The sequence below is a fragment of the Sphaerodactylus townsendi genome, linkage group LG02 (genome assembly GCF_021028975.2).
Source record: "Sphaerodactylus townsendi isolate TG3544 linkage group LG02, MPM_Stown_v2.3, whole genome shotgun sequence".
In the NCBI taxonomy this organism is placed as follows: Eukaryota; Metazoa; Chordata; class Lepidosauria; order Squamata; family Sphaerodactylidae; genus Sphaerodactylus; species Sphaerodactylus townsendi.
This window is the reverse complement of record NC_059426.1, coordinates 174,781,856-174,799,219: the sequence shown is the minus strand read 5'-3', so window position 1 is coordinate 174,799,219 and position 17,364 is coordinate 174,781,856. Positions and strand designations below refer to the sequence as shown.

At 73.5% G+C, this 17,364-nt stretch overlaps 1 protein-coding gene across 2 annotated transcripts in view; it reads left to right on the top strand.

Annotated features, from left to right (window-relative positions):
- Positions 1–11,420: 11,420 nt before the first annotated feature.
- ARMH4 (armadillo like helical domain containing 4) overlaps positions 11,421–17,364 on the top strand; it is a 45,255-nt gene continuing 39,311 nt past the window's right edge. The window contains exons 1-2 of one of the 2 annotated variants that reach the window (XM_048485981.1): positions 11,421–11,636; positions 16,040–17,360. In XM_048485981.1, coding sequence (XP_048341938.1) covers positions 16,097–17,360 — 1,264 coding nt within the window. In that variant the 5' untranslated portion in view covers positions 11,421–11,636; positions 16,040–16,096. The remainder of the gene's footprint in view (positions 11,637–16,039; positions 17,361–17,364) is intronic. The other variant, XM_048485982.1, reaches the window with a different exon arrangement.

Sequence of the window (17,364 nt, the reverse complement as noted above, 5' to 3'; positions counted from 1 at the left end):
CCCCACCCCCCCCCCCCCCCACCCCCCCCCCCCCCCACCCCCCCCCCCCCCCACCCCCCCCCCCCCCCACCCCCCCCCCCCCCCACCCCCCCCCCCCCCCACCCCCCCCCCCCCCCACCCCCCCCCCCCCCCACCCCCCCCCCCCCCCACCCCCCCCCCCCCCCACCCCCCCCCCCCCCCACCCCCCCCCCCCCCCACCCCCCCCCCCCCCCACCCCCCCCCCCCCCCACCCCCCCCCCCCCCCACCCCCCCCCCCCCCCACCCCCCCCCCCCCCCACCCCCCCCCCCCCCCACCCCCCCCCCCCCCCACCCCCCCCCCCCCCCACCCCCCCCCCCCCCCACCCCCCCCCCCCCCCACCCCCCCCCCCCCCCACCCCCCCCCCCCCCCACCCCCCCCCCCCCCCACCCCCCCCCCCCCCCACCCCCCCCCCCCCCCACCCCCCCCCCCCCCCACCCCCCCCCCCCCCCACCCCCCCCCCCCCCCACCCCCCCCCCCCCCCACCCCCCCCCCCCCCCACCCCCCCCCCCCCCCACCCCCCCCCCCCCCCACCCCCCCCCCCCCCCACCCCCCCCCCCCCCCACCCCCCCCCCCCCCCACCCCCCCCCCCCCCCACCCCCCCCCCCCCCCACCCCCCCCCCCCCCCACCCCCCCCCCCCCCCACCCCCCCCCCCCCCCACCCCCCCCCCCCCCCACCCCCCCCCCCCCCCACCCCCCCCCCCCCCCACCCCCCCCCCCCCCCACCCCCCCCCCCCCCCACCCCCCCCCCCCCCCACCCCCCCCCCCCCCCACCCCCCCCCCCCCCCACCCCCCCCCCCCCCCACCCCCCCCCCCCCCCACCCCCCCCCCCCCCCACCCCCCCCCCCCCCCACCCCCCCCCCCCCCCACCCCCCCCCCCCCCCACCCCCCCCCCCCCCCACCCCCCCCCCCCCCCACCCCCCCCCCCCCCCACCCCCCCCCCCCCCCACCCCCCCCCCCCCCCACCCCCCCCCCCCCCCACCCCCCCCCCCCCCCACCCCCCCCCCCCCCCACCCCCCCCCCCCCCCACCCCCCCCCCCCCCCACCCCCCCCCCCCCCCACCCCCCCCCCCCCCCACCCCCCCCCCCCCCCACCCCCCCCCCCCCCCACCCCCCCCCCCCCCCACCCCCCCCCCCCCCCACCCCCCCCCCCCCCCACCCCCCCCCCCCCCCACCCCCCCCCCCCCCCACCCCCCCCCCCCCCCACCCCCCCCCCCCCCCACCCCCCCCCCCCCCCACCCCCCCCCCCCCCCACCCCCCCCCCCCCCCACCCCCCCCCCCCCCCACCCCCCCCCCCCCCCACCCCCCCCCCCCCCCACCCCCCCCCCCCCCCACCCCCCCCCCCCCCCACCCCCCCCCCCCCCCACCCCCCCCCCCCCCCACCCCCCCCCCCCCCCACCCCCCCCCCCCCCCACCCCCCCCCCCCCCCACCCCCCCCCCCCCCCACCCCCCCCCCCCCCCACCCCCCCCCCCCCCCACCCCCCCCCCCCCCCACCCCCCCCCCCCCCCACCCCCCCCCCCCCCCACCCCCCCCCCCCCCCACCCCCCCCCCCCCCCACCCCCCCCCCCCCCCACCCCCCCCCCCCCCCACCCCCCCCCCCCCCCACCCCCCCCCCCCCCCACCCCCCCCCCCCCCCACCCCCCCCCCCCCCCACCCCCCCCCCCCCCCACCCCCCCCCCCCCCCACCCCCCCCCCCCCCCACCCCCCCCCCCCCCCACCCCCCCCCCCCCCCACCCCCCCCCCCCCCCACCCCCCCCCCCCCCCACCCCCCCCCCCCCCCACCCCCCCCCCCCCCCACCCCCCCCCCCCCCCACCCCCCCCCCCCCCCACCCCCCCCCCCCCCCACCCCCCCCCCCCCCCACCCCCCCCCCCCCCCACCCCCCCCCCCCCCCACCCCCCCCCCCCCCCACCCCCCCCCCCCCCCACCCCCCCCCCCCCCCACCCCCCCCCCCCCCCACCCCCCCCCCCCCCCACCCCCCCCCCCCCCCACCCCCCCCCCCCCCCACCCCCCCCCCCCCCCACCCCCCCCCCCCCCCACCCCCCCCCCCCCCCACCCCCCCCCCCCCCCACCCCCCCCCCCCCCCACCCCCCCCCCCCCCCACCCCCCCCCCCCCCCACCCCCCCCCCCCCCCACCCCCCCCCCCCCCCACCCCCCCCCCCCCCCACCCCCCCCCCCCCCCACCCCCCCCCCCCCCCACCCCCCCCCCCCCCCACCCCCCCCCCCCCCCACCCCCCCCCCCCCCCACCCCCCCCCCCCCCCACCCCCCCCCCCCCCCACCCCCCCCCCCCCCCACCCCCCCCCCCCCCCACCCCCCCCCCCCCCCACCCCCCCCCCCCCCCACCCCCCCCCCCCCCCACCCCCCCCCCCCCCCACCCCCCCCCCCCCCCACCCCCCCCCCCCCCCACCCCCCCCCCCCCCCACCCCCCCCCCCCCCCACCCCCCCCCCCCCCCACCCCCCCCCCCCCCCACCCCCCCCCCCCCCCACCCCCCCCCCCCCCCACCCCCCCCCCCCCCCACCCCCCCCCCCCCCCACCCCCCCCCCCCCCCACCCCCCCCCCCCCCCACCCCCCCCCCCCCCCACCCCCCCCCCCCCCCACCCCCCCCCCCCCCCACCCCCCCCCCCCCCCACCCCCCCCCCCCCCCACCCCCCCCCCCCCCCACCCCCCCCCCCCCCCACCCCCCCCCCCCCCCACCCCCCCCCCCCCCCACCCCCCCCCCCCCCCACCCCCCCCCCCCCCCACCCCCCCCCCCCCCCACCCCCCCCCCCCCCCACCCCCCCCCCCCCCCACCCCCCCCCCCCCCCACCCCCCCCCCCCCCCACCCCCCCCCCCCCCCACCCCCCCCCCCCCCCACCCCCCCCCCCCCCCACCCCCCCCCCCCCCCACCCCCCCCCCCCCCCACCCCCCCCCCCCCCCACCCCCCCCCCCCCCCACCCCCCCCCCCCCCCACCCCCCCCCCCCCCCACCCCCCCCCCCCCCCACCCCCCCCCCCCCCCACCCCCCCCCCCCCCCACCCCCCCCCCCCCCCACCCCCCCCCCCCCCCACCCCCCCCCCCCCCCACCCCCCCCCCCCCCCACCCCCCCCCCCCCCCACCCCCCCCCCCCCCCACCCCCCCCCCCCCCCACCCCCCCCCCCCCCCACCCCCCCCCCCCCCCACCCCCCCCCCCCCCCACCCCCCCCCCCCCCCACCCCCCCCCCCCCCCACCCCCCCCCCCCCCCACCCCCCCCCCCCCCCACCCCCCCCCCCCCCCACCCCCCCCCCCCCCCACCCCCCCCCCCCCCCACCCCCCCCCCCCCCCACCCCCCCCCCCCCCCACCCCCCCCCCCCCCCACCCCCCCCCCCCCCCACCCCCCCCCCCCCCCACCCCCCCCCCCCCCCACCCCCCCCCCCCCCCACCCCCCCCCCCCCCCACCCCCCCCCCCCCCCACCCCCCCCCCCCCCCACCCCCCCCCCCCCCCACCCCCCCCCCCCCCCACCCCCCCCCCCCCCCACCCCCCCCCCCCCCCACCCCCCCCCCCCCCCACCCCCCCCCCCCCCCACCCCCCCCCCCCCCCACCCCCCCCCCCCCCCACCCCCCCCCCCCCCCACCCCCCCCCCCCCCCACCCCCCCCCCCCCCCACCCCCCCCCCCCCCCACCCCCCCCCCCCCCCACCCCCCCCCCCCCCCACCCCCCCCCCCCCCCACCCCCCCCCCCCCCCACCCCCCCCCCCCCCCACCCCCCCCCCCCCCCACCCCCCCCCCCCCCCACCCCCCCCCCCCCCCACCCCCCCCCCCCCCCACCCCCCCCCCCCCCCACCCCCCCCCCCCCCCACCCCCCCCCCCCCCCACCCCCCCCCCCCCCCACCCCCCCCCCCCCCCACCCCCCCCCCCCCCCACCCCCCCCCCCCCCCACCCCCCCCCCCCCCCACCCCCCCCCCCCCCCACCCCCCCCCCCCCCCACCCCCCCCCCCCCCCACCCCCCCCCCCCCCCACCCCCCCCCCCCCCCACCCCCCCCCCCCCCCACCCCCCCCCCCCCCCACCCCCCCCCCCCCCCACCCCCCCCCCCCCCCACCCCCCCCCCCCCCCACCCCCCCCCCCCCCCACCCCCCCCCCCCCCCACCCCCCCCCCCCCCCACCCCCCCCCCCCCCCACCCCCCCCCCCCCCCACCCCCCCCCCCCCCCACCCCCCCCCCCCCCCACCCCCCCCCCCCCCCACCCCCCCCCCCCCCCACCCCCCCCCCCCCCCACCCCCCCCCCCCCCCACCCCCCCCCCCCCCCACCCCCCCCCCCCCCCACCCCCCCCCCCCCCCACCCCCCCCCCCCCCCACCCCCCCCCCCCCCCACCCCCCCCCCCCCCCACCCCCCCCCCCCCCCACCCCCCCCCCCCCCCACCCCCCCCCCCCCCCACCCCCCCCCCCCCCCACCCCCCCCCCCCCCCACCCCCCCCCCCCCCCACCCCCCCCCCCCCCCACCCCCCCCCCCCCCCACCCCCCCCCCCCCCCACCCCCCCCCCCCCCCACCCCCCCCCCCCCCCACCCCCCCCCCCCCCCACCCCCCCCCCCCCCCACCCCCCCCCCCCCCCACCCCCCCCCCCCCCCACCCCCCCCCCCCCCCACCCCCCCCCCCCCCCACCCCCCCCCCCCCCCACCCCCCCCCCCCCCCACCCCCCCCCCCCCCCACCCCCCCCCCCCCCCACCCCCCCCCCCCCCCACCCCCCCCCCCCCCCACCCCCCCCCCCCCCCACCCCCCCCCCCCCCCACCCCCCCCCCCCCCCACCCCCCCCCCCCCCCACCCCCCCCCCCCCCCACCCCCCCCCCCCCCCACCCCCCCCCCCCCCCACCCCCCCCCCCCCCCACCCCCCCCCCCCCCCACCCCCCCCCCCCCCCACCCCCCCCCCCCCCCACCCCCCCCCCCCCCCACCCCCCCCCCCCCCCACCCCCCCCCCCCCCCACCCCCCCCCCCCCCCACCCCCCCCCCCCCCCACCCCCCCCCCCCCCCACCCCCCCCCCCCCCCACCCCCCCCCCCCCCCACCCCCCCCCCCCCCCACCCCCCCCCCCCCCCACCCCCCCCCCCCCCCACCCCCCCCCCCCCCCACCCCCCCCCCCCCCCACCCCCCCCCCCCCCCACCCCCCCCCCCCCCCACCCCCCCCCCCCCCCACCCCCCCCCCCCCCCACCCCCCCCCCCCCCCACCCCCCCCCCCCCCCACCCCCCCCCCCCCCCACCCCCCCCCCCCCCCACCCCCCCCCCCCCCCACCCCCCCCCCCCCCCACCCCCCCCCCCCCCCACCCCCCCCCCCCCCCACCCCCCCCCCCCCCCACCCCCCCCCCCCCCCACCCCCCCCCCCCCCCACCCCCCCCCCCCCCCACCCCCCCCCCCCCCCACCCCCCCCCCCCCCCACCCCCCCCCCCCCCCACCCCCCCCCCCCCCCACCCCCCCCCCCCCCCACCCCCCCCCCCCCCCACCCCCCCCCCCCCCCACCCCCCCCCCCCCCCACCCCCCCCCCCCCCCACCCCCCCCCCCCCCCACCCCCCCCCCCCCCCACCCCCCCCCCCCCCCACCCCCCCCCCCCCCCACCCCCCCCCCCCCCCACCCCCCCCCCCCCCCACCCCCCCCCCCCCCCACCCCCCCCCCCCCCCACCCCCCCCCCCCCCCACCCCCCCCCCCCCCCACCCCCCCCCCCCCCCACCCCCCCCCCCCCCCACCCCCCCCCCCCCCCACCCCCCCCCCCCCCCACCCCCCCCCCCCCCCACCCCCCCCCCCCCCCACCCCCCCCCCCCCCCACCCCCCCCCCCCCCCACCCCCCCCCCCCCCCACCCCCCCCCCCCCCCACCCCCCCCCCCCCCCACCCCCCCCCCCCCCCACCCCCCCCCCCCCCCACCCCCCCCCCCCCCCACCCCCCCCCCCCCCCACCCCCCCCCCCCCCCACCCCCCCCCCCCCCCACCCCCCCCCCCCCCCACCCCCCCCCCCCCCCACCCCCCCCCCCCCCCACCCCCCCCCCCCCCCACCCCCCCCCCCCCCCACCCCCCCCCCCCCCCACCCCCCCCCCCCCCCACCCCCCCCCCCCCCCACCCCCCCCCCCCCCCACCCCCCCCCCCCCCCACCCCCCCCCCCCCCCACCCCCCCCCCCCCCCACCCCCCCCCCCCCCCACCCCCCCCCCCCCCCACCCCCCCCCCCCCCCACCCCCCCCCCCCCCCACCCCCCCCCCCCCCCACCCCCCCCCCCCCCCACCCCCCCCCCCCCCCACCCCCCCCCCCCCCCACCCCCCCCCCCCCCCACCCCCCCCCCCCCCCACCCCCCCCCCCCCCCACCCCCCCCCCCCCCCACCCCCCCCCCCCCCCACCCCCCCCCCCCCCCACCCCCCCCCCCCCCCACCCCCCCCCCCCCCCACCCCCCCCCCCCCCCACCCCCCCCCCCCCCCACCCCCCCCCCCCCCCACCCCCCCCCCCCCCCACCCCCCCCCCCCCCCACCCCCCCCCCCCCCCACCCCCCCCCCCCCCCACCCCCCCCCCCCCCCACCCCCCCCCCCCCCCACCCCCCCCCCCCCCCACCCCCCCCCCCCCCCACCCCCCCCCCCCCCCACCCCCCCCCCCCCCCACCCCCCCCCCCCCCCACCCCCCCCCCCCCCCACCCCCCCCCCCCCCCACCCCCCCCCCCCCCCACCCCCCCCCCCCCCCACCCCCCCCCCCCCCCACCCCCCCCCCCCCCCACCCCCCCCCCCCCCCACCCCCCCCCCCCCCCACCCCCCCCCCCCCCCACCCCCCCCCCCCCCCACCCCCCCCCCCCCCCACCCCCCCCCCCCCCCACCCCCCCCCCCCCCCACCCCCCCCCCCCCCCACCCCCCCCCCCCCCCACCCCCCCCCCCCCCCACCCCCCCCCCCCCCCACCCCCCCCCCCCCCCACCCCCCCCCCCCCCCACCCCCCCCCCCCCCCACCCCCCCCCCCCCCCACCCCCCCCCCCCCCCACCCCCCCCCCCCCCCACCCCCCCCCCCCCCCACCCCCCCCCCCCCCCACCCCCCCCCCCCCCCACCCCCCCCCCCCCCCACCCCCCCCCCCCCCCACCCCCCCCCCCCCCCACCCCCCCCCCCCCCCACCCCCCCCCCCCCCCACCCCCCCCCCCCCCCACCCCCCCCCCCCCCCACCCCCCCCCCCCCCCACCCCCCCCCCCCCCCACCCCCCCCCCCCCCCACCCCCCCCCCCCCCCACCCCCCCCCCCCCCCACCCCCCCCCCCCCCCACCCCCCCCCCCCCCCACCCCCCCCCCCCCCCACCCCCCCCCCCCCCCACCCCCCCCCCCCCCCACCCCCCCCCCCCCCCACCCCCCCCCCCCCCCACCCCCCCCCCCCCCCACCCCCCCCCCCCCCCACCCCCCCCCCCCCCCACCCCCCCCCCCCCCCACCCCCCCCCCCCCCCACCCCCCCCCCCCCCCACCCCCCCCCCCCCCCACCCCCCCCCCCCCCCACCCCCCCCCCCCCCCACCCCCCCCCCCCCCCACCCCCCCCCCCCCCCACCCCCCCCCCCCCCCACCCCCCCCCCCCCCCACCCCCCCCCCCCCCCACCCCCCCCCCCCCCCACCCCCCCCCCCCCCCACCCCCCCCCCCCCCCACCCCCCCCCCCCCCCACCCCCCCCCCCCCCCACCCCCCCCCCCCCCCACCCCCCCCCCCCCCCACCCCCCCCCCCCCCCACCCCCCCCCCCCCCCACCCCCCCCCCCCCCCACCCCCCCCCCCCCCCACCCCCCCCCCCCCCCACCCCCCCCCCCCCCCACCCCCCCCCCCCCCCACCCCCCCCCCCCCCCACCCCCCCCCCCCCCCACCCCCCCCCCCCCCCACCCCCCCCCCCCCCCACCCCCCCCCCCCCCCACCCCCCCCCCCCCCCACCCCCCCCCCCCCCCACCCCCCCCCCCCCCCACCCCCCCCCCCCCCCACCCCCCCCCCCCCCCACCCCCCCCCCCCCCCACCCCCCCCCCCCCCCACCCCCCCCCCCCCCCACCCCCCCCCCCCCCCACCCCCCCCCCCCCCCACCCCCCCCCCCCCCCACCCCCCCCCCCCCCCACCCCCCCCCCCCCCCACCCCCCCCCCCCCCCACCCCCCCCCCCCCCCACCCCCCCCCCCCCCCACCCCCCCCCCCCCCCACCCCCCCCCCCCCCCACCCCCCCCCCCCCCCACCCCCCCCCCCCCCCACCCCCCCCCCCCCCCACCCCCCCCCCCCCCCACCCCCCCCCCCCCCCACCCCCCCCCCCCCCCACCCCCCCCCCCCCCCACCCCCCCCCCCCCCCACCCCCCCCCCCCCCCACCCCCCCCCCCCCCCACCCCCCCCCCCCCCCACCCCCCCCCCCCCCCACCCCCCCCCCCCCCCACCCCCCCCCCCCCCCACCCCCCCCCCCCCCCACCCCCCCCCCCCCCCACCCCCCCCCCCCCCCACCCCCCCCCCCCCCCACCCCCCCCCCCCCCCACCCCCCCCCCCCCCCACCCCCCCCCCCCCCCACCCCCCCCCCCCCCCACCCCCCCCCCCCCCCACCCCCCCCCCCCCCCACCCCCCCCCCCCCCCACCCCCCCCCCCCCCCACCCCCCCCCCCCCCCACCCCCCCCCCCCCCCACCCCCCCCCCCCCCCACCCCCCCCCCCCCCCACCCCCCCCCCCCCCCACCCCCCCCCCCCCCCACCCCCCCCCCCCCCCACCCCCCCCCCCCCCCACCCCCCCCCCCCCCCACCCCCCCCCCCCCCCACCCCCCCCCCCCCCCACCCCCCCCCCCCCCCACCCCCCCCCCCCCCCACCCCCCCCCCCCCCCACCCCCCCCCCCCCCCACCCCCCCCCCCCCCCACCCCCCCCCCCCCCCACCCCCCCCCCCCCCCACCCCCCCCCCCCCCCACCCCCCCCCCCCCCCACCCCCCCCCCCCCCCACCCCCCCCCCCCCCCACCCCCCCCCCCCCCCACCCCCCCCCCCCCCCACCCCCCCCCCCCCCCACCCCCCCCCCCCCCCACCCCCCCCCCCCCCCACCCCCCCCCCCCCCCACCCCCCCCCCCCCCCACCCCCCCCCCCCCCCACCCCCCCCCCCCCCCACCCCCCCCCCCCCCCACCCCCCCCCCCCCCCACCCCCCCCCCCCCCCACCCCCCCCCCCCCCCACCCCCCCCCCCCCCCACCCCCCCCCCCCCCCACCCCCCCCCCCCCCCACCCCCCCCCCCCCCCACCCCCCCCCCCCCCCACCCCCCCCCCCCCCCCCCCCCCCCCCCCCCCCCCCCCCCCCCCCCCCCTCCGCCCCCCTCCCCCCCCCCCCGCCCCACCCCCCCCCCCCCCCACCCCCCCCCCCCCCCACCCACCCCCCCCGTCACCCCTCCACCCCCCCACCCACCCCTCCCCCCCCCCCGTCCCCCCTCCCCCCCCCCCCCCCCCCCCCCCACCCCTCCCCCCCCCCCCCCCCCCCCCCCCCCCCCCCCCCTCCCCAACACATGGCTTTGGTTTCATTCATTTCTCCGGCTCGCCTGCCTCTTCGGACAATGGGGGCGATGCAAATCCCCAGACCGCCAGATTTGCAGGGATCTGAAGAGAGAGAAAACAGAGAGGAGAGAAAGGAGCCAGAAGTGTCCTTTTGTGTGTCTGTGTCCCAGTTATTGTCTACCGCACCGCAGCCCAGTTGGCGGTTCCTGCTACTCTCTATTAGCAGCCTCCCTCTGCACACAGACACTTCTTTATCATGAAGTGCTGCGAAATGGAAAGAACCGGGGAGCTGAGCGTAGGGGAGCCGAAGTTGATGCAGCGGCTGTTTCTCCTGTGCTCTCGGAAGCTGGCCAGCCGCACTTGGAGTGCTGTGTTCAGTTCTGGTCGCCACCTCTCAAAAAGGATAGAAAAAGGGCAGAGAAGGGCAACGAGGATGACTGAGGGACTGGAGCACCTTCCCTATGAGGAGAGGCTGCAGCATTTGGGACTCTTCAGTTTGGAGAGGAGACGTCTGAGGGGGGATAGGATTGAAGTCTATGAAATTATGCCTGGGGTAGAAGATGTTGACAGAGAGACATTTTTCTCTCTTTCTCACAATACTAGAACCAGGGGGCATCCATTGAAAATGCTGGGGGGAAGAATTAGGCCTAATAAAAGGAAACACTTCTTCACACAACGGGTGATTGGTGTTTGGAATATGCTGCCACAGGAGGTGGTGATGGCCACTAACCTGGATAGCTTTAAAAGGGGCTTGGACAGATTTATGGAGGAGAAGTCGATCTATGGCTACCAATCTTGATCGTCCTTGATCTGAGGTTGCAAATGCCTTAACAGTCCAGGTGCTCAGGAGCAGCAGAAGGCCCTTGCTTTCACCTCCTGCAGATGAGCTCCCAAAGGCACCTGGTGGGCCACTGCGAGTAGCAGAGAGCTGGACTAGATGGACTCTGGTCTGATCCAGCTGGCTTGTTCTTATGTTCTTATGTTCTAGCCTTGCTGGCGGTCCTCTCAAAAATCTGAAGGGAGCTAGCTCTCTGGTGCAGAGGAACGTCAAGGGAGGCATCTGTTATGGGTTATTTTTGGGGTTGGGGCGGTGGTGGTTGCAATGTTTTGGAACAAGGAATGGTTTTTTTGGACTCTTCCTGAAATGGAGATGACTCCTGGCCAGAGAGAAACACAGCAGAAGCTGTTTTGGGCTGCTTTTTCCTGCGAACAAACTGGTCTTGAAATTTGGGAGCAGGGAGGAGAAGGCGGAGTTTGTCGGCACTGTGCGGAGGAAAGATGCTGGCGGAAAGTTATGGCCGCCCCAGGACTGTGGGGTTTGCAAGGCAAGGGACAGACAGTGGTAGTTTGCCACTGGCTTCCTGTGTCCCTTCTCGGTGGTTTCTCACCCAGTGGCTAACCAAGAGCTGAACCCCGCTCAGCTTCCGAGATGGGGCAAGTGATCGGCTAGCCTGAGCTGTCCAGGGTAGGGCCGTACAAGAAGAAGAAGAAGAAGAAGAAGAAGAAGAAGAAGAAGAAGAAGAAGAAGAAGAAGAAGAGGAGGAGGAGGAAGAGGAGGAGGAGGAGGAGGAAGAGGAAGAGGAAGAGGAAGAAGAAGAGGAAGAAGAAGAAGAAGAAGAGGAGGAGGAGGAGGAGGAGGAGGAGGAGGAGGAGGAGGAAGAGGAAGAGGAAGAGGAAGAGGAAGAGGAAGAGGAGGAGGAAGAGGAAGAGGAAGAGGAAGAGGAAGAGGAAGAGGAAGAGGAAGAGGAAGAGGAAGAGGAAGAGGAAGAGGAAGAAGAAGAAGAAGAAGAGGAAGAAGAAGAAGAAGAAGAAGAAGAAGAAGAAGAAGAAGAAGAAGAAGAAGAAGAAGAAGAAGAAGAAGAAGAAGAAGAAGAAGAAGAAGAAGAAGAAGAAGAAGAAGAAGAAGAAGAAGAAGAAACCAGTTGTTTGGGGGGGGGGGACTTTGCACAGATCCTGCTGCCAAAACAATTCTGCCCAATGTCATTTCCCCAAACCAGTTTTTTTTGACAATCACTAAACAAGTGAGTCTTTTCAGCCGTTCCCAAATCTGCTTTTTTCTGTTTGTTTTATTCCCAGGCTCGATGGAACAAATATTCTGTGGGAGATATGAGGCGTCTTCTGGCTCATTTTGAACGAAACACCATTTCCCCATAACCCCCTTTCCAAGCGGATGTGATTATGCCCTTCTGATTTGAACAGGTGAGGACGGACACGATCTATATTCTTACAGGAAAAGCAGACTTTAGGCATTATTGAGTAGTTCAGTTATTCAGCGTACTTAGTTTCCATCCTTGTGAGATTAGAAATCACTGAGAATGAAGGGTTGTGCGCAGTGGTGGGATCCAAAAATTTTAGTAACAGGTTCCCATGATGGTGGGATTCAAACTGTGGTGTAGCGCCAATGGGGCTGGGCGGGGCACGATGGGGGAGGGGCAGGCATTCTGGGGGCGGGGCATTCCTGGGCGGGGCTGTGGCAAGGACGCAACTGCTGCGCTGGTCCTTGGGCGGGAAACGAATGCACGCAGATGCAGGCTGCCACGCACGCCGGTGCACCTCCTGCTAGACTGCTTCAAGTTCTGCACGCTACTGCTGAGAGGAGGGGCGAAACGAAGGCAAAAATCACGTGGCAAAATCACCAATGAGTAACCCCCTCTCAGCACACACAAATAATTAGTAACCTACTATCGGGAACCTGCATTAGGTCCCGACCATTCCACCAGGCTGGGGCCAGGGCTGGAAAAGCCCTTTCACTTTATCCTGAGCAACTGAACTGATAGCCAAGATTCCAGAACTGACCAGTTTCCCTCCGGAGCTACAACGGCATAAAGGTGCTACCCTTTGAGTAATTGGTGCCTTAGATTAAAACTATCCCGTACTTGAAAAATCTTCCCAGAACAAATGAACTTGGCTTTTTTGAGCAGTATCTTGCGGGGGTGAAAATGATCCAACTGGGTTTAAAAAAATATATAGTTAAGAAGTATTCCTTGAAAATAATAATGCCCAGAACGTACAGTACCCTTCAAGTTCAGATTGGCCAGCGATCTTCCAGTCTTTCTGTGAACCAAACCAGCTATGACTTGGGAAGATTTATGAGTGGATCTTGGTAGTGTTTTTTAAAAAAATGAGAATTAGCACTCCTGTGAGCATCCAAACTGGGCCACAGAATATGTTTGTGTGCTTGGGGATTGAACGCTTTTCCGCCTAGGGCAGCCAACCTCCTTACAATGTAATATCGAACAAAAAGTTTCCCCGTTCTGGGAGGCATTTTTCATACCAAGGGCAAAAAAAGAAAAGAAAGAACAAAGTTACATTCACTTTAAATCACAACATGAAAAAGAAATCAAAGGGGTTTCTCTTAATTGTGCTGAGAGCCCTTTAAGCTCAGTTCCGGGTTAAATTCAGATTCTCTTATCCAACAGTTAAAGTGGATGTAACTTTTAAAGCCGTTTAAAGGGAACGCAATTTTGTCTTTTGTTCTTGGCGTGTGAAACACTTCCCAGAGGGGGGTAACTTTTTTTCGTTTGATATTAAATTGTAAGGGATTTTGAAGTGGAAATGGCTTGGCTTTGATGCAAGCCAGTTTGAGTGCAAATTGCCACGCATTACATATTCTAGCTCAGGGGTCTGCCACCTGCGGCTCTCCGGATGTTCATGGACTACAAATCCCATCAGCCCCTGCCAGTCCATGAACATCTGAAGAGCCGCAGGTTGCAGACCCCTGGTCTAGTTACACTGGTCCACAATTGTATAATGACTATGGTGGATCCTCCAAGTGGTCACTGGAGATCTCCTGGGATTACTGTTGATCTCTGGGTGACCGAGGAGAAAATGGCTGCATTGGTAGGTGAGATCTATGGCATTATACCCCCACAGAAGCCCCTCCCCTTTCCAAGCACCGCCCTCATCAGGCTCCACCTCCAAATCTCCAGGCATTTCCTCAACCTTGTCCTCGCAATCCTGTCCCCCCCCCCCCCCAAAGTGATTTCACCAGTTCAAATCAAGGCGGTTGTTAACCCTTGTAAAGCTTTTTGGTTTGTCTACGGTGGATTTCGTGCAGCATGAAAATAATATCTTTCGGATCCATCTATTATTGGCAAAGAAAATGCAAAACTCTACTTATGCTGTACATTTTCGTTTACGGGACCGTTCTTTCGATGTTACTTGTGCGGTTGTTTCCTTCCTGGCCATTATTTTAAAACGATAGCTATTGTTTTTATTTGTACTCTAATCTGGTGAACTCTAATCTGGAGGAACCGGGTTTGATTCCCCGCTCTGCTGCCTGAGCTGTGGAGGCTTATCTGGGGAATTCAGATTAACCTGGGCACTCCCACACACGCTAGCTGGGTGACCTTGGGCTAGTCACAGCTTCTCGGAGCTCTCTCAGCCCCACCCACCTCACAGGGTGTTTGTTGTGACGGGGGGAAGGGCAAGGAGTTTGTCAGCCCCTTTGAGTCTCCTATAGGAGAGAAAGGGGGGGATATAAATCCAACTCTTCTCCTTCTCCTCCTCCTCCTCCTCCTCCTTCTTCTTCTTCTATATTTGTTGTTATACTATGCTAATAAAAGGCATACTGATTGATTGAATATCTTTGGGATGTTATAAAAAGTGTTTGGGGAAGAACTTGGCACATACCTCCTCCCCAAAACGAGTTCAGCCTGTTAGATTCCTCTCAAACCGAGCTTTTCAAAAATCTTCTCCACCCAACTGGGTTTGAAGTTGAGCGAACACAAAGCAGGCAACAAACGCTTTATTTCTCCCGCCCAAACCTCTTCGTTTTGTTTCTGCCTGATATTCTGTGTGCTCCAGTAGTGAAGATTCCCCACAGAGGTTTCCTCTGCTTGCAGCTCATTCGATTGGCTATTTCGCTGTAAAAAGTAGATGAATGGTTTTGCCCAGTGATCCCATGCATGCGCTATTTTCCCTCTTTGTTGTTGTTTTGAGGGGGACGTCTGTGAAGCTGCGGCGACACAATTAGAGCAGCTGCAATTTGCGCATACTTGTGTCGCCGCAGCTTCGCAGATGTCCCCCTCAAAACAACAACAAAAAAAGCGAAAACGACATGTGCCTGGGGTTGCTGGGCAACACAAACTTTATTCATCTATGCATTGTTGAAGGCTTTCACGGCTGGATTCAACTGGTTGTGGTGGGTTTTCCGGGCTGTGTGGCTGTAGCTGGCATCTTCAGAGGTGTATCACAGAAGGAAGTCTTTTAAGTCTGGACACAGTGTGTAACAGACTTCCCTCTGTGATACACCTCTGAAGACGCCAGCCACAGATGTAGGCGAAACGTTAGGAACAAGATCCACCAGACCACGGCCACCACAGCCCGGAAAACCCACCACAGCTAGCTTATTCATCGACTTTTTGCTGCAAAATAGCAAACAGATGAGCTGCAAACAGAGGAAACCTCTGTGGGAAATCTTCATAGGGAATCTGCTGCAGCACCAAAAAATGGCGGGCCCCACTGTGAAACTGACAAGAGCTCCCGGCAGCAGGTGGGAAAAAAACCACAGTTTTGGCTGGTGACACTTGTGCTGTGGGAACACAAAATGCCGAAATGAATCTTTTTATAATGTCCTAATGACATTTTCCCTTATAACCCTGCAACAAAAATGACTACAGATGTGTTTTTTTTAAAAAAATGCTGGGAGCTATTAGGTTACAGCAATAGAATTGTGGAGTCATAGAATCGTGGAGTTGGAAGAGACCCCAAGGGGCCATCAAGTCCAACCCCCTGCAATGCAGGAACTCACAATCAAAGCACTGCTGACATATGTAAATCCAGCCTCTCTTTAAAAACCTCCCAAGAAGGAGACTCCGAGGCAGTGAATTCCACTGTCAAACAGCCCTGACTGTCAGAAAGTTTTCCTGATGTTTAGGTGGAATCTCTTTTCCTGCAGCTTGACCCCATGACTCCTGGTTCTAGTCTCTGGAGCAGCAGAAAACAAGCTTGCTCCCTCACCAACACAATATCCCTTCAAATATCTAAACGTGGCTATCATGTCACCTCTTAACCTTCTCCTCACCAAGCTAAACATCCCCAGCTCCCTATGTCTCTCCTTCTAGGACAGGGATTCCAGACCTTTGACCATTTTGGTTGCCCTCTTCTGGACCCGTTCCAGATTGTCATAATGCTATATAGCTCTATATGGATCTGGTAATTCCTATTTGTTTATCAGTGGACTCTGCGGTGCCCGTTGGCTCCGTGTTGAAGACCACTGTCCAAGACATCTTCACATGAAGGGCTTGGACAGATTGATGGAGGAGAAGTCAATCTGTGGCTCCCAATCTTGATCCTCCTTGATCTGAGATTGCAAATGCCTTAGCAGACCAAGTGCTCGGGAGCAACAGCCGCAGAAGGCCCTTGCTTTCACATCCTGCATGTGAGCTCCCAAAGGCACCTGGTGGGCCACTGCGAGTAGCAGAGAGCTGGACTAGATGGACTCTGGTCTGATCCAGCTGGCTTGTTCTGATGTTCTTATGTTCCTATGAATCTGTGATGTTGTGTGTTGGTGGGATCATCTCTGATATTTTGTCGAACTCCAAAGCACTCATTCCCCAGGAAACTGACATCTGGGGGTCTCTTCTTCTTCCTGTTTCTAGGGATCGTTCACTTCGATCATCCGCCTGGCTCATTCCTATGCACGCTTCCCCTTCAGCATGAACGAATCGACAACGTTCCCCGCCTGCGTCGCCATCTGCCTCCTCCTGCTCGGCTCCTGTACTCTGCAGTGCCTCGCCTTCCAAAACACGGAGCGGAGGCACGCCAGACAACCGCAGCAGCAGCAGCAGCCGCCTCCTTCTCTGGCAGAGAACCACCTAGAAGACATAGACAATGCAAGCACGTCGCGCCTGGAAGGTCGCTCGGGGTTGCCGGAGGGAGCCGTCGGTGCTGCTGTCTCTGAAATATCACATGGAGCCTCGACGGAGCCATCTGGGACCTCATTAAATGGTGCGGTTAAAGGAACACCACAAACCACCCTAGGCCTTGAGGGTCTCTTGGAACACCAGGGCGTGCCTGTTTATACCACCGCGGTCTCGTGGGCGGCCGCAACGGGAAGCCAGCTCGCTTCCAGTGAACCCGAGACAGAGCGGAAAGCAAACGGCTTGCGCAAATCCTTGCTAGATGTGGTGTCCACAAACCCTCAAGGAAATGACCACGTGTTTAGTAGCACCGCTGGTGAAACCATGGGTGAGGACAGTAAAGGAGCCGGGCACGATCCAACGGGGAATCTCGGAGGGGCCGTTTTTGCCCCAAGCGTCTCGGGAGAAGGAGGAAACGTAGACCATGCTGGAGTACCCCCGTTGGCCACAGAAGAGTCGCCGTTCTGGCGTCCACGTGATCAGCCCCCAAGTGTCCTGCCTTCTGTGGGACGATTGCTTGATTCCAAGGGGGTCTCCAATGAAGGCGGCCCCTCGCTAGCAACGGATGCCACTGCAAAAGCCACTGAGGAAGAGGACACCTCTGACGCGTGGAGTCGCTCAGAAGTCACATTCGAGGCTGCTACTGCCGTCCCGGCCGTGCCGTTGTTAAGTGACGATTGGGATGATACAAAATTGGGAGCTGCCGGCCGGGCGAGGACCACGGTGGCTACAGTGGCGAGCCGACCCCAAACAACAAGAGAGTTTTACCCTGATGAGGGAAGAGAGGAAGACGAGGATGAGGTGAAAAGGGTAGTGCCGCCTAGGTTGTCTGCCACGGTCGTGAATGGGAAGCAAACTCTTGAGACCGGGTCAATCAGTCAGTGGGGTGAATCCCCCGTGCTTCCGGCCGGCCGGATTTCTGTCCATGCCACAGGTCCGTCTCCAAAGGGGCGAGTCCCTCCTGAGGAGGCTGAGGAAGCTGCAAACGGCCACGAGGTTGCCGTGACCATCGACACGACCAAATCGGACGTCTTCCAAACCCTGAGAAATGTGCTGAGAGGTAA